Here is a 24,226-nt window from a genome sequence, read left to right as displayed (position 1 = left end):
GTGGAGTCTATTAATCTGGTCTTGTTCAATCCCACTTTATTCCGGGATGATTTGGTTAATTCTGTCTACCTGCCAGGAATAAAGTATGGATTTACAAGAAAGAAGATTAGCAGAGGAAAGAACCTAATCTTTCTTTCAAAACCAGATTAGAATGCACAAAGTTTGGTGGAAGTTTCATGTCCAATTTGGACATTTATTTTTCTTGTCTTTAACAGAACATGGTGGACATCAAAAAACTGAAATTGGTAGGAATCTGCACTGTGAAAGGAATCCAGATGACCACCAAGAGAACTCTATGCAACATCAAGGGCTTATCAGAAGCTAAGGTGGATAAAATTAAAGAAGCTGCCAGTAAACTCATTGTAAGTATTACAGAACATAGTTATATCTTTCATTTGGTCTTTATTGAAGGGAAAAATTATGTTTTAAATTGCCAATTACTACTATTGTCACTATGGCCCACATTCTCAAAAGTTTAACACTGTCGCTAAACTGTTTTCCGATAGTTTAGCCTGCACGCATTTTAGTGGCGGATTATCAAAATGGCTTATCTCTGTTTTTAGTGAGGTTTCTAGCAGTCTCCGACACTGACATGCAGATGGACTCTTCAATATTAAAATGAGCACTCTAGTGGATTCTTTAAAATCACCGAGCCATTCTCCAAGAGTGACAGCTTTTGGCGACAAAAATCAGCAGCTGGTCCGGGGGTGCCAGTACAGTGACAGCACTGTTTAAAACCCCGACATGGCAGTGTCGTAGACTGCTAGAAAAGCCATTTTGAGAAGCAACCCCCCCCCCCCCCAAGAGCGGAAGAGATGGCAGTTCTCTCCTGTTGCCACACAGCACCACTACCACCAGCAGCAGGAGAGATGGTGCGGTCTGTTATTCCTTCAGTGGCGCCAAGGGAGTTTCTAACCTCCCAGGATCTCACAGAGGTGTATCTTTTTATCCCCATTTTTCCGGTGCTCAGGAAGTTTCTGTGATTTCACATCCTGGAGCAGCACTTTCAGTTTGCAGCTCTTCCCGACAGATTGGCGATGGCACCCAGGACCTTCACCAAGGTAATGGTGGTGGTGGCAGCACATCTCTGCTCTCTGGGTGTCCTGGTCCATCCGTATCTCATCGATTGGCTGATCAGAGCTCCCTCTCTGGCCGATGGGTTTCAGGCAATTCAGCAGGTGGTTCACTTTCAGATGAGTCACTTGGAGCCCTCCCAGGGTTTGGAGTACCTGGGGGATCCGCTTTCATATGGGACAGATCAAAGTGTTCCTTCCCATAGCCTGCCAAGAAAAGATTCAGAAAGTCATCAGAAAACTTCTGGCCATGACAGCCTGGCAGTATCTCCAGGTCCTAGGGCTCATGGTGGTGAGGATAGATGTAATTCTGTGGGTCAGAGTCAGAATGTGTTCCTTGTAGTAGTCTCTGTTGTCCTAATGGAATGCGCAGCGGTCTCATTGCTTGCCGTCCTGCCTTGGATGGTGGCGGCACGCAGCAGCAAGGTGTGGTAGTTCTGTCCCATGTCACTAGCCATGGGCCTTCCGCTACCTCCCCGGGTTGGCTTCTTAGCTGGCTTATCTTAACTGAGGGACCGCACGCTTACGTCGGGCGGGAAGGAACTTGCGCATGTGCAGTGTGGGCTAATTGCAAACTTTCTAAACTTAAAGTTGTAATTCACTTTTCAAGTGTCCGTACCGGGGCTCCGTCGGTGACATCACCCATCTGTGAGAATATCCTCCTGCTTTCCCTGGATAACACCATGATAGGTAACTGTGCTTTATCAAAATTCCATGTTGTCAAGTTGAGTTAACAACTATACTTTACATTTTACATGTTATCTAAAACAGTGTTCTTCAACCGCTGGTCCACAGAAATTTCCTGCCGGTTTGCAGCTGGCACGTGCCTCGGGCCTGAAATCAGTGCACAAAGCTGCGGATGACAGCTTCTAAGCGCGTCCTGCACCTGAACGGCAGCCTTCTCTCTGACGTTGCAATGTCAGAGGGAAGGCTTCCGAATGATCCGCGAGGCTTTGTGCAAACTGCGGCAGTGAGGAAGAGGGAGCCGGCCTTAAGCAGCATAAAACAGCTAGGTGTTTATTGCAGAGGGGGGAGATAGCTGGCTTTCTCAAGGCGTTGTTTGTAAACAAGAGAGGACAGGACACCCCGCCTCACCCAACTGCCGTGATGAAGGGATAAACTTGAATATCGTATGAGGAGTCTTAAATAGTTTACTAGATTTAAACTTCTTAGCTTACAGACCTCAGTGGTACCACCTGTATGCCACTAAACTTTTAGATCATACAGAACACTGGCACCCATAGTCGTCATCGGCCTCTATAGCTTTTTAAATATTTTTAAATACTTTAAATACTTCAATAAGTATACTCATCTTAGGCTACGCGGGTGGGGGTAGGCACTCCGAAGTAGACTTATGTTTCGCCCCTAAGGGTTGTATCAAGGAAATCCCCCTGCAATTACATAATATAAAGTATTAAATCTAGCTTTAGAAAAATGTAATGGAAAAATTAAATTAGAAAAAGTAAAAAGCATAAATAATTCTTTAGCAGTTACCTTAAATCAAACAGCTCATGCTCCCCGCGTTATAGATTTAATCCAGGAAACATGGCCGCGACGTTCAAACATTTAAATACCAAATCCTTTTTAGAGCGTGATGACCTTACTCTTCGTGTTAGACACGCCCCCCTCATAGAATTATACCGGCCTCATATTAATGTTGTCCATTCAATTTCGGCATTTAAACCCATAGGGGTAACACAATTCAACAAGTATATCCATTTTTGCTCCTTAAAATTTAGTTTCTCTTTTGGGGGAACTGTTGTCCACCCATCGTTTTGAGATCAAAAAAAGAGACAACACTGTTATCTATAATCACTTAGCCTGTAATCAATGTCAGTGGTGCGAACAAGCTCTAATGGGTCCGACGTAGAGGCATCCATGGACGGGTAAGATCTACCATGCTACGTTGAACACCTCCTGTCAGAGCTCCCTAGTAATTTATATGATTCAGTGTCCATGTCAACTACTTTACATAGGGAGGACAAGTCAAAAGATTAGTGTTCGTCTGACAGAGCATAAATCCCAAATTAATATGGGCAACATGAAAGCTCCTCTTGTACAGCATTGGAGGGAGAAGAAACATAAAATTGTAGATCTCAAGTGGCGTGTCTTAGATCGGGTTCATGTAGGGTGGGAGGGTGGTGATACAAAAGAGAAACTAAATTTTAAGGAGCAAAAATGGATATACTTATTGAATGTCCTCTAAAGTCCTCAATTATAATTTTCAATTTATCACTTACTTTGAATTCCTTATTTCTCTTCTACCAAAGTTTTTGAATTATTTGGATATCCAAATGCATTTTGAGATTCAGGAAGTCATTGCTTCTTTATCTCAATTACGTCTGCATCTCCTCCAATCATCTTATGATACCTTCGAGTTATCTGCCCGAGCGGATGCTTGCTCTATAGCTATGCATTGTCTTGCCTGGCTTCGTACCATTGACATGGACTCTAACCTTCAAGACTGCTTGGCTAACATTCCTTGTGAGGGCAACAACCTCTTTGATGAATCCATCGAGGCAGCCACCAAGAAATTATCTGACCATGAAAAATCATTTGCTTCTATAGTCAGACCTAAGCCAAAGCCAACTCCTGCTAAGCCTGCATGCCCTGCTCTTATCTATCAAAGGCGTTTTGCTCCAAAGCCGGCTACTTATACTCGTCCTCCTCTGAAAAAACAGCAACCTCAGAAGCAACAGAAACCCCAACCTTCTGCTGCACCTAAGTCTTCTTAGACTTTTTGACTGTTTACAACAGAGCATAACCTCCACAGTTCTGTCTCTGTCTCCTTTTCCCCCTATAGGAGGTCATCTCCATCATTTTTACAACCGATGAACGATAATTACATCTGACCTCTGGGTGCTTACTATCATCAGGGAAGGATACTCTCTTCATTTCACTCAGGTTCCACCAGAGCTTCCTCCAAGAGAGTATCTTTCCAATCCATCCCAGACTGTCCTTCTTCAGGAAGCTCAAGCTCTGCTTTCTCTCTATGTCATCGAACCAGTTCCCTTGGAACAGCAGAACAGGGGGTATTACTCCCGTTACTTCCTTGTTCCGAAGAAGACGGGCGATCTGTGGCCCATTCTGGATATCAGGGCTCTCAACAAATTTCTAGTCAAAGAAAAGTTTTGAATGTTTTCCCTGGCATCCCTTTATCCCCTTCTCGAGCAGAACGACTGGTTATGCTCTCTGGATCTCAAGGAGGCCTACACTCATATCCCCATTCATCCGGCCTCCCGTCAATACCTCAGATTTCGGGTGGGGAATCTGCATTATCGATACAGAGTACTACCCTTCGGCCTGGCCTCGTCTCCCAGAGTGTTCACCAAGTGCCTGGTAGTGGTAGTGGCAGCTCTCCGAAGCCATGGTCTTCAGGTATTTTCCTACCTCGACGACTGGCTCATCAAAGAGTCCACATCTCAAGGGGTTATTGTAGTGACCCAACGGACTACCTGGTTCCTACAAAGTTTGGGATTCGAAATTAACTTTCCCAAATCTCAACTTCAGCCCTCACAGAATCTACAATTCATTGGAGCTGTTCTGAACACTGTCCAACTCAGAGCATTCCTTTCACAACAACGTCTGGAAGCTCTTCTTCAACTCTGTCATACAGTATCTTCCTGCTCTTCCATCTCAGCGAGACATATGATGGTACTTCTGGGTCACATGGCCTCCACAGTACACGTGACTCCTGTTGCCAGACTTCACCTCAGAATTCTTCAGTGGACCCTGGCATCTCAATGGACACAGGTGTGCGACCCACTTTCTCAACACATAACAGTCACTCTTTCATTAAAGCAGTCTCTCCGTTGGTGGATGCTCTCTTCCAATCTTTCCAGAGGTTTGCTTTTTCAAACGCTCCCTCATCAGAAGGTCCTCATGACAGAATCTTCGACCTACACATGGGGCGCTCATCTTGATGGTCTCCATACTCAAGGCCACTGGACCAGTACGGATCATCAATGTCACATAAATCTGTTGGAACTCAGAGCGATTTTCAAGGCTCTCGACGCTTTTCAACATCTTCTTCGTGACCAGGTAGTCCTCATCCGGACGGACAACCAAGTCTCCATGTATTATGTCAACAAACAAGGAGGGTCGGGATCTGCCTCCCTTTGTCAAGAAGCTCTGAAGGTTTGGGACTGGGCAATCCGCCACAATACCTTCCTCAAAGCTGTCTACATTCAAGGGGCGAAGAATTGCTTGGCGGACAACTTGAGTCATCTTCTGCAACCTCACGAATGGACTCTCCATTCCTCGCCTCCTCATCACATTTTTTCACAGTGGGGGACCCCTCAGATAGACCTCTTTGCGGCTCCCCACAACTTCGAACTGCCTCAGTTCTGCTCCAGGATATACTCTCCTCACCGCCTCGAGGCAGATGCTTTTCTTCTGGAATGGACAAATCTCTTCCTATATGCATTCCCTCCATTTCCTCTCATTCTCAAGACTCTGGTCAAGTTGAAGAACGATCATGCCACTATGATTCTAATTGCTCCTCAGTGGCCAAGACGACCTTGCTACTCCCTTCTACTTCAACTCAGCAGTGGGGAGCCATACCTTCTACCAGTTTTTCCTTCTCTGCTTACACAGAGTCAAAGATCTCTGCTTCATCCCAACCTGCAGTCTCTACACCTGAGAGCTTGGTACCTTTCAAAATAACTCCTCTTCAGTTTTCTCAATCTGTAAGAGATGTTTTAGAAGCTTCTAGGAAGCCTACCACTAGACAATGCTATCACCAAAAGTGGACTAGATTTTCTACGTGGTGTTTTTCTCATCATAAAGAGCCTCAGCATTCCTCCTTATCTTCTGTTTTGGACTACTTGTTGCACTTATCCAATTCTGGCCTCAAGTTTACATCTATCCGAGTCCATCTCAGTGCAATTGCGGTTTTCCATCAGCCTATTGAAGGGAAACCCCTCTCTGCTCATCCAGTGGTTTCCAAATTCATGGAAGGACTCTTCAATGTTAAACCTCCTCTCAAACCGCCTCCTGTGATTTGGGACCTCAATGTTGTCCTTACTCAACTCATGAAGCCTCCATTTGAACCAATTGATAAGGCTCACCTGAAGTATCTCACTTGGAAAGCCCTCACTTCTGCTCGAAGAGTCAGTGAACTGCAAGCTTTAGTTACTGACCCACCATTCACTGTGTTCCATCATGACAAGGTGGTTCTTCGTAGTCATCCTAAATTCCTACCTAAAGTGGTCTCGGAATTTCATCTCAACCAATCCATCGTACTTCCAGTGATTTTTCAAAGCCTCATTCTCATCCTGGAGAATCAGCTCTTCATACTTTGGACTGTAAACGTGCTTTGGCCTTCTACTTGGAACGTACCAAACCACACATTATCCCAGGACAAGCAGGCAGGTATTCTCACTAGTGGGTGATGTCATCCGACAGAGCCCCGATACGGACATCTTGCAAGCATGTCTTGCTTGAAGAAACTCAGAAGTTTCGAGATGCCCGCACCGCGCATGCGCCAGTGCCTTCCCGCCCGATGTACCGGGCGTGTCTCCTCAGTTCTTTTCTTTCCGCGGAGCTGAGAAGTTTCACTTCATTCTGCGCTGACTGAATTTCAGTATTTTGCCTTCTTTTCTACCACGTTTTGTTGTTTATTTGATTTATTTCTTTCAATTTTAAGTTTTCTAAAAAATAAAAAAAAAAAGTTAAAATTATTTCTTCCGGCGGTTCGGCCGGGCCGGCCTCATGGCTTAGGCCGAGCGCCTTCGACCTAGCGGCGACGATTTTCCGGCCTATGTCCCGGCCAATCACCGGTTTTAAAAAGTGCAGCAAGTGCCAGCGTGCGATTTCGTTGACAGACCCGCATCGACGCTGTCTTCAGTGTCTTGGTCCAGACCACGTTCCGAAATCGTGCCGGCCTTGTTCCACGCTCACTGCGCGATCGTTCAAACGGCGCTGCTTGCTTTGGGAGTCGATGTTCAAGATGGAGTCTGCCAAAGAGCCATCTGCTTCAACTTCCACGACGGTTTCGCCAGTTCGTTCGAAGCCTGCATCGACAACTCCTGCATCGGGCATCGTGAAGCCGGCATCGTTCACTCCGACTTCTGCTTCCGGTTCAGCATCGGTGCCTGTCCCCGTCTCCTCGGCTCAGGTACTGCCTTCCACTGTCCCTCCGGTGGTCATCAAGGTGCCTAAAGCTAGCAAGCAGAAGCACTTGACCACAAAGGAGCGCGAAGACCGTGCTGGAGGACCCCCTTTCGGTGCGGATCCCTCCATATCGGCTTCGCTGCGATCCCTGCTGGAAGCTCAATTTGTCGAGCTTATGCACTCTATGGGACCCCGGCTTATCGCCTCCATTCAGGGTGACCTCCCGGGCTCGGTCCAGGGGGGCGATCCGCCCCCTCCCCCTCCTCCTCGTCGTACGATCTCTCTGCTCGACGAGGAGGATCGGCGGAGGGCGGCGAGTGCTTCCAGGCGGGCTTCATTTAGTAACATGCCGCCTTTGGAGCCCATCACGCCCCCTCGACAGCAGAGTGCTGTGTCAGCCCCTGATAGTCGAAGTCCTGGGCATACTGCATCGCAGGAAGAGTTCTTCCGCACTCCATACCAGACCTGGGTGGCACTGCGTGAGTCCGCATCCTTACCACCTCTACGATCCACTGCATCAAGTCCAATCCATTCCTTGGAGGCTTCGGGGGATCGTGCGATGCACAGAAGATCTCGCTCCCCATCCCGTCACCGGGAGGGGCATCGATCTCGACACTCCTCTCGACACTCTTCACGTCATTCGGAGGTGTCCCCGCAAAAGAAGATCCAGCGTATGGGATACTCCTCGTCAGATTTATCCCCACCTGAGGGGCCGGAGTATGAGGAACCATCTACCTCCTATTCTCCTTGCCGCTCTCAGCTTTCTCTGGATCCGGAGGCTTCCACCTCTTCTAGTCCGTCTCGCCGGCCGGCGCTGGCGGACCAACTTTCTTTTTCATCCTTCCTTCGACAAATGGCGGATGATTTGGATGTGACGTTGGACACTGGTTCTCGATATTCTAAGGAGTATCTGGACACCATGCATTTGCCTCACCCTCCAGCGGAGACGCTTCGCCTTCCTCTGCATAAACTGCTTGACCAGACTTTCATGCGTTGTTTTGAAACACCGTATTCCATACCTGCAGTTCCCAGTAAATTGGATGCTCGATACCGCATCGTCCATCACAAGGGGTTTGAGGGGGCGCAACTTTCTCATCAGTCACTTCTAGTCGAGTCCTCCCTCAAACGATCTCATCCCTCCCAGGTGTACGCCTCAGTACCTCCGGGCCGTGAAGGGAGGACGATGGATAAATTTGGTAGACGTATCTACCAAAATTCGATGATGGCAACTCGAGTGCTAAATTATAATTTTTTCTTCTCTTCATACTTGGACTTTTTCTTGCCAGTGCTCCGCAAGTTCATCCCCTTTATCGATGCTCAAGCTCGATTCGAATTTGAAGAGGTGGTGGCGACCCTTTCTCAGTTACGCCTGCAGCTCATGCAATCCTCCTACGATGCCTTCGAGCTCTCGGCACGTGCTGCGGCCTGTTCGGTCGCCATGCGTCGCCTAGCATGGCTCCGTACCATTGACATGGATCCGAACCTTCAAGACAGACTTGCTAATGTGCCTTGTGCGGGGGCTGATCTGTTCGATGAGTCTATCGAGACTGTTACTAAAAAGCTTTCGGACCATGAGAAGTCCTTCCAGTCGATTCTGCGGCCTAAGCCTAAGCCTCAGCAGTCTCGTCCTTCTAGGCCGCCTCTGATTTACCAGCGGCGTTATCAGCCAAGACAGACTCCTCCTGCGAGACAGCCTGCAAAGAGACAGCCTCCTCAAAAGACTCAACAGAAGCCTCAGATGCCGGCTGCACCCAAGGCTACTCAGCCCTTTTGACTCTCTTCCAGGGAGCATAACCGACTTCGTTCTGTCTCCTCCCGTTTTTCCCATCGGGGGTCGTCTCCACCATTTTTGTCATCGATGGGAGACGATCACCACGGACCTCTGGGTCCTTACCATCGTAAGAGAGGGATACTCTCTTCATTTCCAACGGGTCCCCCCGGACCACCCGCCAAGAGAGTATCCTTCCAACTCGACGCAGACCGCTCTTCTTCTACAGGAGGCGCAGGCTCTGCTTCGGCTTCGAGCCGTCGAGCCGGTGCCAGTAGATCAGCAAAACCAGGGGTTCTACTCCCGGTACTTCTTGGTTCCGAAGAAGACGGGCGATCTGCGTCCCATTTTGGACCTTCGAGTCCTCAACAAGTTTTTGGTCAAGGAGCGGTTCCGCATGCTGACCCTTGCTTCTCTCTACCCTCTCCTCGAGCAGAACGATTGGTTATGCTCTCTGGACCTCAAGGAGGCCTACACTCACATCCCGATACATCCGGCCTCCCGCAAGTTTCTCAGATTTCGGGTGGGACATCTACATCTGCAGTATCGAGTGCTTCCATTCGGCCTTTCCTCGTCTCCCAGAGTCTTCACGAAGTGTCTGGTGGTGGTGGCCGCTGCACTCCGGAACATGGGTCTCCAGGTGTTTCCATACCTCGACGACTGGCTCATCAAGGCACCGTCGGCTCCAGAGGTCATTTCGGCGACCTTGACTACAATTTCTTTTCTGCAGAGTCTGGGCTTCGAGATCAACTTCCCCAAATCACATCTTCAGCCCACCCAGTCTCTCCCCTTCATCGGGGCTATCCTGGATACCATTCAACTTCGAGCATTCCTTCCTCCTCCACGCATGGATGCTCTCCTTCTACTCTGCCAGTCGGTGTCTTCTCGCCCGTCCATCTCGGCGAGACACATGATGGTCCTTTTGGGACACATGGCATCTACAGTTCATGTGACGCCTTTTGCCAGACTACATCTCAGAATTCCTCAATGGACCCTGGCATCTCAGTGGACTCAGGTGTCCGACCCGTTGTCCCGTCACATTGTGGTCACTCCTGCTCTAAGGCAGTCTCTTCTCTGGTGGATGACCTCTTCGAATCTATCCAGAGGTTTGCTGTTTCACTCTCCTCCCCACCAGAAAGTTCTCACGACAGATTCATCGAACTATGCATGGGGGGCTCATCTGGATGGTCTTCGCACTCAGGGGTTCTGGACCAGTGCGGAACGACTCCATCAAATCAATCTTCTGGAGCTCAGAGCCATTTTCAATGCTCTCCAAGCTTTTCAGCATCTACTTCACGACATGGTGGTCCTTATTCGCACAGACAATCAGGTCGCCATGTATTATGTCAACAAACAGGGGGGCACGGGCTCGGCCCCCCTTTGTCAGGAAGCTCTTCGAGTCTGGGATTGGGCGGTCCGCCACAACACCTTCCTCAGAGCTGTCTACATTCAGGGGAAAGACAACGTCTTAGCAGACAAATTGAGTCGTCTTCTCCAGCCCCACGAATGGATGCTCCATTCCGACCCCCTTCATCAGATCTTCGCTCAGTGGGGAACGCCTCAGATAGACCTCTTTGCAGCCCCCCACAACTTCAAACTGCCTCAGTTTTGCTCCAGGATCTACACTCCTCTCCGCCTCGAGGCAGATGCCTTTCTACTGGAGTGGGGGAATCGCTTCCTATATGCGTTTCCTCCTTTTCCTCTCATTCAGAAGACTCTGGTCAAGTTGAGATCAGACCATGCCACCATGATTCTGATTGCTCCTCGGTGGCCCAGGCAACCGTGGTACTCCCTTCTACTTCAACTGTGCAGCAGGGAGCCAGTACTTCTTCCAGTGTTTCCTTCACTACTTACTCAACATCAAGGTTCACTACTTCATCCCAACCTGCAGTCTCTCCACCTGACAGCTTGGTTCCTTTCGACATAACGCCTCACCAGTTCTCCCAAGCAGTGAGGGAGGTCTTGGAGGCTTCCAGGAAGCCTGCTACTCGACAATGCTATTCCCAAAAATGGACTAGATTCTCTTCCTGGTGTATTTCCAATGCCACGGAACCTCAGCGAGCTTCCCTATCTTCTGTATTGGACTATCTTCTACACCTGTCTCAGTCTGGTCTCAAGTCTACCTCTATACGAGTCCACCTGAGTGCTATTGCGGCTTTCCATCAGCCTCTACAGGGGAAACCTTTGTCTGCTCATCCTGTGGTTTCCAAATTTATGAAAGGGCTGTTTCATGTCAACCCTCCTATCAAACCTCCTCCTGTGGTTTGGGATCTCAATGTTGTCCTGTCTCATCTTATGAAGCCTCCGTTTGAACCTCTCAACACGGCTCCACTTAAGTATCTCACCTGGAAGGTGGTTTTTCTGGTGGCCCTCACGTCAGCTCGTCGGGTCAGTGAGCTTCAGGCCCTAGTGGCGGATCCACCGTTCACTGTATTCCATCATGACAAGGTGGTTCTCCGTACTCATCCAAAATTCTTGCCTAAAGTGGTCTCTGAATTTCACATCAACCAATCCATCGTGCTTCCAGTGTTCTTTCCAAAGCCTCATTCTCATCCTGGGGAATCTGCTTTGCACACTCTGGACTGTAAACGTGCTCTAGCTTTCTACTTGGATCGCACAAAGCCACACAGAACTCCTCAACTTTTCGTCTCCTTTGATCCAAACAAGTTGGGACGACCTGTATCGAAGCGCACCATCTCTAACTGGATGGCGGCTTGTATCTCTTCCTGCTATGCCCAGGCTGGATTATCCCTCCCCCGTAAGGTCACAGCCCATAAGGTCAGAGCAATGGCAGCCTCTGTAGCCTTCCTCAGATCGACACCGATTGAGGAGATATGTAAGGCTGCCACTTGGTCCTCGGTTCATACATTCACCTCTCATTACTGTCTGGATACTTTCTCCAGACGGGATGGACAGTTTGGCCAAACAGTGTTACAAAATTTGTTCTCTTAAGTTGCCAACTCTCCCACCATCCCATTGGGGTTAGCTTGGAGGTCACCCACTAGTGAGAATACCTGCCTGCTTGTCCTGGGATAAAGCAATGTTACTTACCGTAACAGTTGTTATCCAGGGACAGCAGGCAGCTATTCTCACGTCCCACCCACCTCCCCTGGGTTGGCTTCTCAGGCTAGCTACCTGAACTGAGGAGACACACCCGGTACATCGGGCGGGAAGGCACTGGCGCATGCGCGGTGCGGGTATCTCGAAACTTCTGAGTTTCTTCAAGCAAGACATGCTTGCAAGATGTCCGTATCGGGGCTCTGTCGGATGACATCACCCACTAGTGAGAATAGCTGCCTGCTGTCCCTGGATAACAACTGTTACGGTAAGTAACATTGCTGAACTGCTCCTCAACTTTTTGTTTCTTTTGATCCAAATAAGTTGGGCCATCCTATTTCTAAGCGTACCATCTCCAACTGGATGGCGGTTTGTATCTCTTTCTACTATGTCAAGGCTGGATTACCCCTTCATAGTAAAGTCACAGCCCATAAAGTCAGAGCAATGGCAGTTTCAGTAGCTTTCCTCAGATCTACACCTATTGAGGAAATTTGTAGAGCTGCTACTTGGTCCTCGGTTCTTACCTTCACTTCTCACTATTGTCTGGATACTTTTTCCAGACATGATGGACAGTTTGGCCAAACAGTATTACAAAATTTATTCTCCTAAATTGCCAACACTCCCACCATCCCATTCTGGTTAGCTTGGAGGTCACCCATATGTGAGAATACCTGCCTGTTTGTCCTGGGATAAAGCACCGTTACTTACCATAACAGGTGTTATCCAGGGACAGCAGGCAGCTATTCTCACAACCCATTCACCTCCCCTGGTTGGCTTCTCTGCTAGCTATCTGAACCGAGGAGACGCGCCCTCGCTGGGCGGGAAGGCACTCGCGCATGCACGGTGCGGGCGACTCGATACTTCAAGTTTCTTCAAGCAAGTCTGCTTGTGAGGCATTCGCATCCGGGCTTCGTTGATGACGTCACCCATATGTTAGAATAGCTGCCTGCTGTCCCTGGATAACACATGTTACGTTAAGTAACTGTGCTTTTTGTATACCACAGTACCACAACAGTTTAGAGCGGTTTACAGAGGAAGAGACTGTACACAGACAGCAATGATACAGAAAGACTTTCAGGTTACCTTAGCAAGTCCAGAGTAGTCAGGTATATCCGGAGGCATATCAGAGATACAAGGCAGGAAGGGAGTCAGAGAAATTTATCAAAGAGATAGGTTTTGATTGATTTCCTAAAGGTTTGGTAGGAAGGTGCATTTGAAATGAGGGTGGTTAGACATTTATTCCATTTGCCTGCTTGGAATGACAGAGATCTTTCAAGGAATCTCTTATAGATACAGCCCTTTAAGGACGGGAAGGCAAACAGGTAGGCGCTATGGTTGCGGGTGGGGCCTGGAAATTCAAAAAGGTGCGACAGGTAGATTGGGGATGAACATGTTAAGGTTTTGAAGCAGAGGCAAGCAAACTTGAAGATGATCCTTGCCTCCATCGGCAGCCAATACAGTTTTCTATAATATGGGCTTACATGATCCTACTTTTTGAAACCGTAGATGAGGCGGACGGCAGCATTCTGGATGACTCTCAAATGTTTGATAGTTTTCTTAAAGGATCCCAAGTATATAATGTTGCAGTAATCTAAGATGCTTAAGATTAGAGATTGAACCAGCAGTCGAAAAGAGAGGAAGTCGAAATAGTGTTTGATGGTGCGAAGTTTCCAGAGGGTGCAAAAGCATTTTTTAACCTGAGCATTAGTATGGTCTTCGAAAGTCAGGCATCGGTCCAGGATGACTCCCAGGATTTTGATAGTCGGATTAATTGAATAATATAACCCGTTTAATTTCAAAGAGGTATTTGTTAACTTGTAGTTAGGCCTTGCTAAGAAAATCTTGGGTTTTTTCTGGGTTCAGTTTTAATTTGAATTGTGTAGTCCATTGTTCTATCTTAGTGAGGACAGATGAGGTGAGATCTGTCTCTTGTGTCAGGGAGATTATAGGAATGATAATTGTGATGTCATTTGCATATATATACGATTTCAATTTTATGTCAGATAACATATGTCCCAATGATGCCATGTAGACGCTGACCAGAGAAGGGGAGAGAGGGGAGCCCTGTGGAACTCCACAGGGATTACACCAGGATTGGGAAAAGGTTCTGTCACAGTGAACCTGGTAAGTGCGTTTTTTTTAAGAAGCCTGTAAGTTTAATACCTGTCCAGAAATGTCAATAGAATCAAGGCACCTGAGCAGAATGTCATGGTCAACAAGGTCAAAGGCACTGCGTTTTTTTCCAGGGAAAACAAATGGAAGAAGTAATCAGTCAGTGAAGCTAAGACAGTTTCTTTACTATAATTTGTGCGAAAACCAGACTGAGTCGTGTAGAATGTTGAACTTCTTTAAGTAGTTCATGAGATCAAGGTTAACTAGACCTTCCATTAGTTTTAGGAAAAGTGGTATGTTGGCAATGGGTCTGTAGTTAGTAACCGAAGAGATTGGCTCCATGGAATTTTTAATAATAGGAGACACAAGGATATGGTCGAGGTTCACTGGAAAGTGGCCAGTGGACAAACATAGAGAAACCCAGTTGAAGAGTTCAGCTTTGAATGGGAAGGGGGCTGATTTCATGATAGACGTTGGGCAGTTGTCTAATAGGCAATTGGATTTTGCATATTTAGAGTAGAGCTTGAGAAATTGATTCCAGTCTGGGTTTTCAAAATGATTCCAGATCATGTCAGCAATTGAACCTTCCTTTCCTAAAGCAGGTTGGTTGATTATTGGTTCTATGCTGGTAGCAACAAGAGACAATTTCAAATTATGAATTTTAGTGGCGAAGTAGTTGGATAGGTTTGCAGCAGAGGGTGGGAGGTCTGAGTTGGAATGTTTATGTAGATCAATATCAAACAGGGAATTGACTATTCTGAAAAGTTCTTTGCTATTCAGCGAAGGAGAATTAATTGTTTGGGAATAATGTTTACAACGCTTTTCTGTAATCATTCTTTTATACTCTTTAACTTTTAGTCGCCAGTTGAATCTGTCGTTATCTTTCCATGATTTACACCATGTTCTTTCCAGTTTACGTACTTCTCGTTTTAAAGCTAATAGGTCAGCATCATACCAGTTGTCTGATAGATGTTTTTTTTTACATAGTTTCAATGGTGCAATATTGTTTAGAACCTGATCACTGAAATTTTTCCATTCTAGGATGAAATTTGGGTCTAAGTCAGAGTTGGATATAAAGCTGTAGTGCAACCAGTATTCTACTGGACTCAATTGTCCTCTTGTCCAAATCGCTTTCTGTTTAAGATTGATCCTTGGTTTCCTTTTGGGTTGTTTTTTGATCCAGCATAATTCAAAATTACAAAGAAGGTGGTCCGACCAAGGGGTGTTAGCCCAGATTTCACCTTTTAAAACATATACTGGGGGTAGTTGGGACATTGGAAAGAAATATAATCAAATCTAACTGGTGACCTTTCTTATGGGTTTTTAGTCGGGGGTAGCTTGGAAAAGCCTAGGGATGTGAGGAAGGAAAGTAGATCTGCTGCGTTGGAATTCTCTTCCTGCTCGAGGTGTAAATTAACATCACCAGCTAAAAAATTATGGGCGCTGGCTGTCGAGTTTGTAAGGAATTCGTAAAGGTCTTCTTTTACTAGGTTTCATTTGTTAGGGGACATATAAAATATTGTAACGATCAAATTATCTTTACAGTCCACTTTGGATATTTTGCAAGTGAGAATTTCCAGATCATTGGTTAGTTTAGAGTCTAGTACTTGAAACTCAAAATGATCTCGGAGAATTATAGCTAAGCCACCTCTTCTTTTTTAGTTTCTTGATAGAGCAGGGGTAGGGAACTCCGGTCCTCGAGAGCCGTATTCCAGTCGGGTTTTCAGGATTTCCCCAATGAATATGCATGAGATCTATGTGCATGCACAGCTTTCAATGCATATTCATTGGGGGAATCCTGAAAACCCGACTGGAATACAGCTCTCGAGGACTGGAGTTCCCTACCCCTGTGATAGAGGAATAATTTTGAAATCTAAAGGTAGTATATCACCTATGATAGCATCCTGATAGGAAATTATCCATGTTTCGGTTAGAAGTAAAATATTTAGGTGGGTTTGTTCCAGCCAGTCTTAGACTAATTGGATTTTGTTCCTAACCGAGCGAATGTTCAGATACACTCCAGAAATTATGTACTGTTCCGAAGGAGTTGAGGGCTCAGCACATTGTAAGTTTTTTAGGAATCGTTTTCTTTTGTGCATTGGTCTAGAGCAGTGGTTTCCAAACCTGTCCTGGGGGACCCCCAGCCAGTCAGGTTTTCAAGATATCCCTAATGAATATGCATGAGAGAGATTTGCATATAATGGAAGTGACAGGTACACAAATCTCTCTCATGCATATTCATTAGGGATATCTTGAAAACCTGACTGGCTGGGAGTCCCCCAGGACAGGTTTGGGAACCACTGGTCTAGAGGAATGGCGGGTGGCATTAACCACAGGGATTGGGAAAGGACCTGTTTCCGTGTAATCATGAAGGACACGATGGGGGCGAAGTGATTTTTCAGGCCCAGTGATTCTATCCCATTTAAAGTAGGTTGGGATTGGTTCAAATGCTAGGGCACTTGAAACCCAACCTCTCGTACCTAGCAAGTAGAGAAGGAGAAAGGCTATAAACTTTCATGTAGAGTTGGTCATGTTGGCGCTGAGATTAAAAGAAAGATTTAAAGAGAGTGAAACTAAAACCTACCAATCGAAGGGAGGTGGAGCAGGCAGGCAAATACTTATCGGATTATTCAATTATGCAAATATTTAAATTATCTGGAATCAAGGTAGGTAGGCTGATCATGCAACCAGACATGCAAATACTTGTTAGATTATACAGACTTAGGTTATCCAGACATGCAAATACTTATCAGTTTGATCAGTGGTGGGAAGCTTCTTTTGCTCCGCTCAGTATCTTCGCAAAGGCACGTGCTAAGGCGCACACGCCTTTGTCAGTGTAAGCCTTTGTCAGTGTAAGCCTCAAGGAGGCTTACACTGACATTCCAATTCATCCAGCATCCAGGAAGTACCTCATATTTCGAGTGGCGCATCACCACTATCAGTGCAAGGTTCTACCTTTTGGCCTGGCATCTTCTCCCAGAGTTTTCACCGTGCCTGGTAGTGGTGGCAGTAACCTTGCGGTCTCAGGGCCTTCAAGTCTTTCCTTATCTAGACCAGTGGTTCTCAACTCTATCCTGGAGGACCACCAGGCCAATCGGGTTTTCAGGATAACTCTTAATGAATATGCATGGAGCAGATTTGCATGCCTGTCACTTCCATTATATGCAAATCTCTCTCATGCATATTCATTAGGGCTAGCCTGAAAACCCTATTGGCCTGTTGGTCCTCCAGGACAGGGTTGGGAACCACTGATCTAGACGACTAGCTCATCTAGGATCCTTCGTCTCAGGGTGTCCTCTTAGCGACACAACAGACTGTATTATTCCTTCAGAATTTGGGATTCGAGGTCAAATTTCCCAAATCTCAGCTTCAGCCTTCTCAAAACCTTCAGTTTATCGGAGCTCTACTAGATACTATTCAACTCAGGGCGTTTCTTCCTCATCAGCTCTGCCATCAAGTTGCCCAGCAAGGCGCATGATGGTTCTTCTAGGGCACATGGCCTCCACAGTCCACGTGACTCCCTTTATGAAGCTTCTGTGAATCCTCCAATGGTCCCTGGCATCACAGTGATCGTAAGCTCTCGACCCACTTTCGCAACATATTCAAGTCACCTCGTCTCTTCGACTATCACTGAAGTGGTGTATGCACTCTTCAATCTTTGCAGAGGGCTGCTCTTTCACAAACCTCTTCATCAGAAAGTCCTGACCACAGATTCATCAACTTACGCTTGAGGAGCTCACCTGGTTGGCCTACACACTCAAAGTCTTTGATCCACCAGAGATTGTTGATCCATCAGAGATCGATAAATCTGTTGGAACTTGGAGCGATTTACAATGCCCTCAGGACTTTTCAGCATCTTCTACAAAATCAATTCTCCTTGTCCATACAGACAATCAAGTAGCTATGTACTGTGTAAACAAGCAAGGAGGAACAGGGTCTCTCCTTTTCTGTCAAGTGACTCAAAAGATTTTGAGTTGGGCGGTTCCTTGCAACATCTTTCTCAGGACGGTTTACATTTAAGGGGAGCAGAATTCTCTGGTGAACAACCCCAGTCGCATTCTTTAACCTCACAAATGGACACTGAGCTCAGCAGCTGTCCATCCCATTTTTTCTCAATGGGAGACCCCTGAAGTAGATCTGTTTGCGTCTCCCCACAATAACAAGCTACCCCACTTTTACGCTAGGCTATATTCTCCTCATCGCCTAAAGGCAGACACTTTTCTCCTGGATTGGACGAACAAGTTTCTTTATGCATTCTAACCCATTTCTCATGTTCTCAAGGTGCTTGTCAAGCTAAAGCAGGAGTCTGCCACCATGATTCTGATACCTCCTTTGTGGCCCAGACAACCATGGTTCTCCCTTCTACTTCAACTCAGTATCAAGGAGCCAGTAGCTCTTCTCACGCAGAGTCACGGTTCTCTTCTACATCCCAACTTTCAGTCTTTACACCTGACTGCTTGTTATCTCTTGGGCTGAACTCTGCTGATCTTCACCTCTCTCAGCCTGTCAGACTTATCCTAGAAGCTTTGAGAAGACCAGCCACTCAGCAGTGTTATCAACAAAAGTGGACACATTTTTCTGCTTGGTGTCTTCTTCATCACCAGGATTTGAAATCCTTCTCTTTTTCCTTAATTTTGGATTATCTCCTTCATTTCTCTGACTCTGGACTCAAATCCACATCTATTAGAGTCTATGTCAGTGGTATCACTGCCTTTCATCAACCGGTGGATGGTAAACCTCTCACTGCTCATCCTCTGATCTCTGGAGTCATGAAATGACTTTTCAATGTCAAACCACCTCTCGAGCCACCTCCAGTGGTCTGGGATCTCAAAGTGGTTCTTGCCAAGTTAATGAAGCCTCCATTTGAACCAATGTCTTCGGCTCATCTCAATTATCTTACTTGGAAAGTTGTTTTTTTCATCTCTCTCACTTTTGCCAGAAGAGTGAGTGATCGTCCAACATTGGTGGCGGATCCACCATTTATAGTGTTCCACCATGAAAAGGTTGTGCTTCGCACTCATCCAAAATTCTTACTAAAGGTTGTCACTGAATTTCATCTCAATCAATCGATTGTGTTTCCAGTATTTTTTCCCAAGCCTCAATCTCATTCTGGACAAACGGCTCTTCATACTCTGGACTGCAAACGAGTATTGGCTTTCTATTTGCAAAGGACTAAATCACATCATCTCCCCAGCTTTTTGTCTCTTTAGATCCTAATAAGTTGGGGCATCCTGTATCCAAGAAAACAATTTCCAATTGTTTGGCTGCTTGCATCTCATTATGTTATGCACAGACTGGGCCGCAACTGGAGAGTCGGGTCACAGCCCATAAATTTCGAGCTATGGCAGCTTCAGTAGCTTTTCTCCATTCTACCGTATTTTCACGTAGATAATGCGCACCCGTGTAAAACGCGCACACGGGTATAGCGCGCGAAAAACACAAATCTATGTACAGAAATTTTTATATACCGCGCACACCCGTATATCGCGCATGCTGCCCGACTCTCCCGTCGCCGCCCGACTCTCCTTTCGCTCGCCCCGACTCTCCTCTGGCCACCCCGACTCTCCTCTCCCCCTTGAAGTCCTGTCCCCACCCTGAAAGCCTGATGCCCCCCACCCCCGATGTCCGATTCACCCCTCCCCCGCAGAACCGCTCGCACCCCCACCGCGAAGGACCGCTCACACCCACACCCCGAAGGACCGCTCGCACGCACTCCCACCCGCACCCCCATCGTGAAGGACCACTCGCACCCCCACAGGCTCCCGACCCCCCCCCCCCATCATGTAGAAGCTCCTACCGGTGTCCTGCTGCTTCCTCTTGGCGGTCCCGACTCCCCGACACAATCGGGGCAAGAGGGAGCTCAAGCCCTCTTGCCCCAGCCAACCGCGGCACCCCCGACACGATCGGGGCAAGAGGGAGCTCAAGCCCTCTTGCCCCCCCAACTCCCCGACACGATCGGGGCAAAAGGGAGCCCAAGCCCTCTTGCCCCGCCGACTCCCCAACTCCCCGACAATATCGGGCCAGGAGGGAGCCCAAGTCCTCCTGGCCCTGGCGACCCCCCCCCCCCCCGCTAGTTGTTCGGGCCAGGAGGGAGCCCAAACCCTCCTGGCCACGCGACCCCCTACCCCCACCCCGCACTACATTACGGGCAGGAGGGATCCCAGGCCCTCCTGCCCTCGACGCAAACCCCCCTCCCAACGACCGCCCCCCCAAGAACCTCCGACCGCCCCCCAGCCGACCCCCACGACACCCCCACCCCCCTTCCCCGTACCTTTGTGTAGTTGGCCGGACAGACGGGAGCCAAACCCGCCTGTCCGGCAGGCAGCCAACCACGGAATGAGGCCGGATTGGCCCATCCGTCCCAAAGCTCCGCCTACTGGCGGGGCCTTGGGCACATGGTCGGGTTGGGCCCATGTGCCTCAGGCCCCGCCCCCAGGTGGGACCTAAGGCTCCCGGGCCTATTCTGATTGGCCCAGGCGCCTTAGGCACCACCAGTAGGCAGAGCTTTGGGACGGATGGGCCAATCCGGCCTCATTCCGTCGTTGGCTGCCTGCCGGACAGGCGAGTTTGACTCCCGTTTGTCCGGCCAACTACACAAAGGTACGGGGAAGGGGGGTGGGGGTGTCGTGGGGGTCGGCCAGGGGGGTCGCGGGTCGGCTGGGGGGGGCGGTCTAAGGTTCTTGGGGGGGGCAGTCGTTGGGGGGAGGGGTGTTTGCATTGAGGGCAGGAGGACTTGGCTCCCTCTTGGCCCGATATTGTCGGTGAGTTGGGGAGTCGGCGGGGCAAGAGGGCTTGGGCTCCCTTTTGCCCCGATCGTGTCGGGGAGTCGGGGGGGCAAGTGGGCTTGAGCTCCCTCTTGCCTCGATCGTGTCAGGGGTGCCGCGGTTGGCTGGGGCAAGAGGGCTTGAGCTCCCTCTTGCCCCGATCGTGTCGGGGGTGCCGCGGTTGGCTGGGGCAAGAGGGCTTGAGCTCCCTCTTGCCCGATCGTGTCGGGTGTCGGAACCGCCAAGAGGAAGCAGCAGGACACCGGTAGGAGCTTCTACATGATGGGGGGGGTCGGGAGGCTGTGCGGGTGCGGGTGGGAGTGCGTGCGAGCGGTCCTTCGGGGTGGGGGTGCAAGCGGTCCTGCGGGGGGTGAATCGGACGTCGGGGGGGGGGGAACTATGTAAAAAAAAATTTGTACAACGCGCTCACGCGTATAACGTGCGAGGGTATGCGCGGTACGTAAAAACCACGTATAACGCGCGCGTTATATGCGAGAAAATACGGTACTCCTATTAATGAAATATGCAAAGCTGCTACTTGGTCCTCAGTTCATACATTCACCTCTCATTATTGTCTGGAAACTTTTTCCAAACAAGATGGGCACTTCGACCAAACAGTATTACAAAATTTGTTTTCTTAAAACAAGGCCAACACTCCTACCATCCCATTGTGGTTAGTTTGGAGGTGACCAACCTGTGAAAATATGCTGCCTGCTTGTCCTGGGATAAAGCACAGTTGCTGATATTCTCATAACCCACCTACCTCCCCTGGTTGGCTTCTTAGCTGGCTTACTGAACTGAGGAGCTACATGCCTACATCAGGTGGGAAGGCATTCGCGCATGCGGGGTGCAGGCAGTTCACGACTTTCTCAAGTTATTAAAATTTCAGTTCACTTTTAAAGCTGTCTGTACCGGGGCTCCATGGATGACGTCAACCACATGTGAGAATATCTGCCCGCTGTCCCTGGATAACACCCGTTAGGGTAAGTAACTTGTGCTTTAAGCACTGGCATTGACATTCATATTTGGATATAGGGTGCATATTTGGATATAGGGTTCCCAAGTTTTTTGATAAAGTATATTGTATTTACCATTATCATAACTGAAGGAATGTATTTGCTGTGAAATGTGATTTTCTTTGGCACAACTTCTGAATGGTGTAGCTATAATATGCTTGAGCATCTACAGTACTATAGTTCCAAGCACCAACAGAACTTAGTCATTTATTTTCCCAAGGGTGAGAGAGAGCCTCAAAGATCCCTCCTCCCTTCTGGTGAAGATCTAGAAGGGGATTACATGTGGTTTTCTCCCTTCTTTGACCACGTAGTTACTCTCGGTATCTGTTGCAAGAATATGTGAATTTTGTCACGTGTGTCATGCTGAAATGTTCCTCATAGAATTGCTTTTTGATAGGTGCAGTAGTTTGGACATATGTATAGGGGAGATTGGTAACTGCTTCTTGTGGTACTTTCTCTCCTAGGAGCCTGGCTTCCTGACAGCATTTGAGTACAGTGCGAAGAGAAAGATGGTATTCCATGTCACTACCGGGAGCCAAGAGTTTGAGTAACTAGTTACTTTTTTTATTATAATTGAAGTTTTATTTACATGGCTGATGGCTGAACAGCTTGCAGCCCTTTTGATTTTCTATACACTTGAAAGAGTATTATCCCAGGACAAGCAGGCATGATATTCTCACATGTGGGTGACGTCATCTACGGAGCCCCAGCGCGGTCAGCTTTTCAAGCAAACTTGATTGAAGTTTCAAGTTTGCTACACTGCACCACACATGTGCATGCCTTCTTGCCCACTAGAGGGCGCATCCCCACCTCGTGGTCCTCAGTTCAGTTTTTTCCGCGGAGCCAGAAGCCCTGTGGAAATTGTGCTCTTCGAATTTAGCCTTCTGACACCGCGGCTGTGTGTTATTTCATGGTCGCTGTGCTTAAATTGCTTTTCTTTCTTTCTTTTCTTTCAGTTTTCGTCAAAAAAAAAAAAAAAAGATTTTTGGTTCGGCTCCGGGGGCTCCCGGTAGCCGCGGCCGCGGGATCTCGTTCGTTCCCGGCCGGGTTTTGTGTCCATGTCCCGTCCCTTGACGGGCTTTAAAAAGTGCACCCGGTGCGATCGGTTGCTCTCCATTACCGATCCTCACCGGTGGTGCTTGGTCTGTTTGGGTCCTGAGCATCCTACCGAGTCCTGTGACAGGTGCTCAACTTTTCAGTCTAGAGCTCTCCGCTGACGCCGTGCCCAGATGGCGGAGCTCTTCTCTGTGGACCCTGCGGCGGGGAAGGCCTCGACGTCGGCCTCAGCTTCGGCCCTGGCCTCGACCTCGGCCTCCGGTCCCCCGACCTCGCCTCGACCCTCGACTTCATCCAAGCCTGCTGCCTCGACCAAGCCTGCTTCGGGTAAGTCCTCGCTTCCATCCTCGACTCCAGGGTCAGCGAAGAAGCCATCCTCGGGCTCCTCGACTGCGGGTGGGTCGTCCTCTGCCCCGCCCCGAGTTGCAAAGCCCAGTGCCCCGAGGGAATACTCGAGACCGAGGTCGCCCTCCAGGGAGCACTCCTCGGCACCGGACCTGCCTGCCATGATGGGGGTTCCGGTCTTCCAGGACTTGCTCTGAGCGCTGATTGCCTCGGAGCTGTCCGGGGCCCTCGCGCACCTGCAGCAGGCTTCGGCCTCGACTGCCCCGGCATCGGCGGCCTCGGTCTCAGTGCCTTCGGCTTTGGACCCCGGGGGTCGGCCGTCCTCGACCCCGACCTTGCCCTCGGCCTCGAACTCGGTTGACCAGCCTGAGAGGAGTGTCAGGCCTCGGGACAAGGTGCGTCGGGTTCGGAGGATCTCTTCCACGTCCTCTTCATCGAGGTCCTCCCGGGGCTCCTCGCCCTCGGGTCGGCCTCGAACGAGGCGTCGGCCGAGGAAACCTAAGCGTTCTCGCGCTTCCCCTCGGAGACGCGGTCGCTCCTCGCCGACCGGGGGTGAGACATTACGTGTCTCGGAGCTCCGCCTCGACAATCCGAGGCTCTTCCGCACCCCTGGGGGAAGGGGTTCGGGAGAATCCTCGCCGAGTCGGAGGGGAAGGACCTCGGTCCCTCATACCCCGGGGACTTCCCCCAAGGGCTCCTCGGGGCATAGGCGGTCCCCGACCCCTTCGAGGTCCCTCGGCACGGCCTCCTGGGGATCGGGGTCTGGTAGGGAGCCTAGGTATTCCCGCGAGGCCTCCCCCTCTTTCTTGGCGGCTCGGACCTCGCGTACTCCTTCCCCGCCGGCTAGGCCCTCGTCCTTCTCAAAATTTGTCCAGGATATGGCGCAGGCCTTGGACCTGGACTTGCTTGCTGGGTCTCAGT

General features: G+C 48.9%; 1 protein-coding gene across 1 annotated transcript in view; it reads left to right on the top strand.

The window, feature by feature from the left end:
* Positions 1-24,226, top strand: part of DMC1 (DNA meiotic recombinase 1) — a 398,321-nt gene that overhangs the window by 69,634 nt on the left and 304,461 nt on the right. The window contains exons 2-3 of the mRNA XM_033929441.1: positions 216-362; positions 22,369-22,451. Coding sequence (XP_033785332.1) covers positions 216-362; positions 22,369-22,451 — 230 coding nt within the window. The remainder of the gene's footprint in view (positions 1-215; positions 363-22,368; positions 22,452-24,226) is intronic.

The sequence above is a fragment of the Geotrypetes seraphini genome, chromosome 2 (assembly GCF_902459505.1).
Source record: "Geotrypetes seraphini chromosome 2, aGeoSer1.1, whole genome shotgun sequence".
In the NCBI taxonomy this organism is placed as follows: domain Eukaryota; kingdom Metazoa; phylum Chordata; class Amphibia; order Gymnophiona; family Dermophiidae; genus Geotrypetes; species Geotrypetes seraphini.
This window is presented reverse-complemented; position numbering and strand designations above follow the sequence as displayed.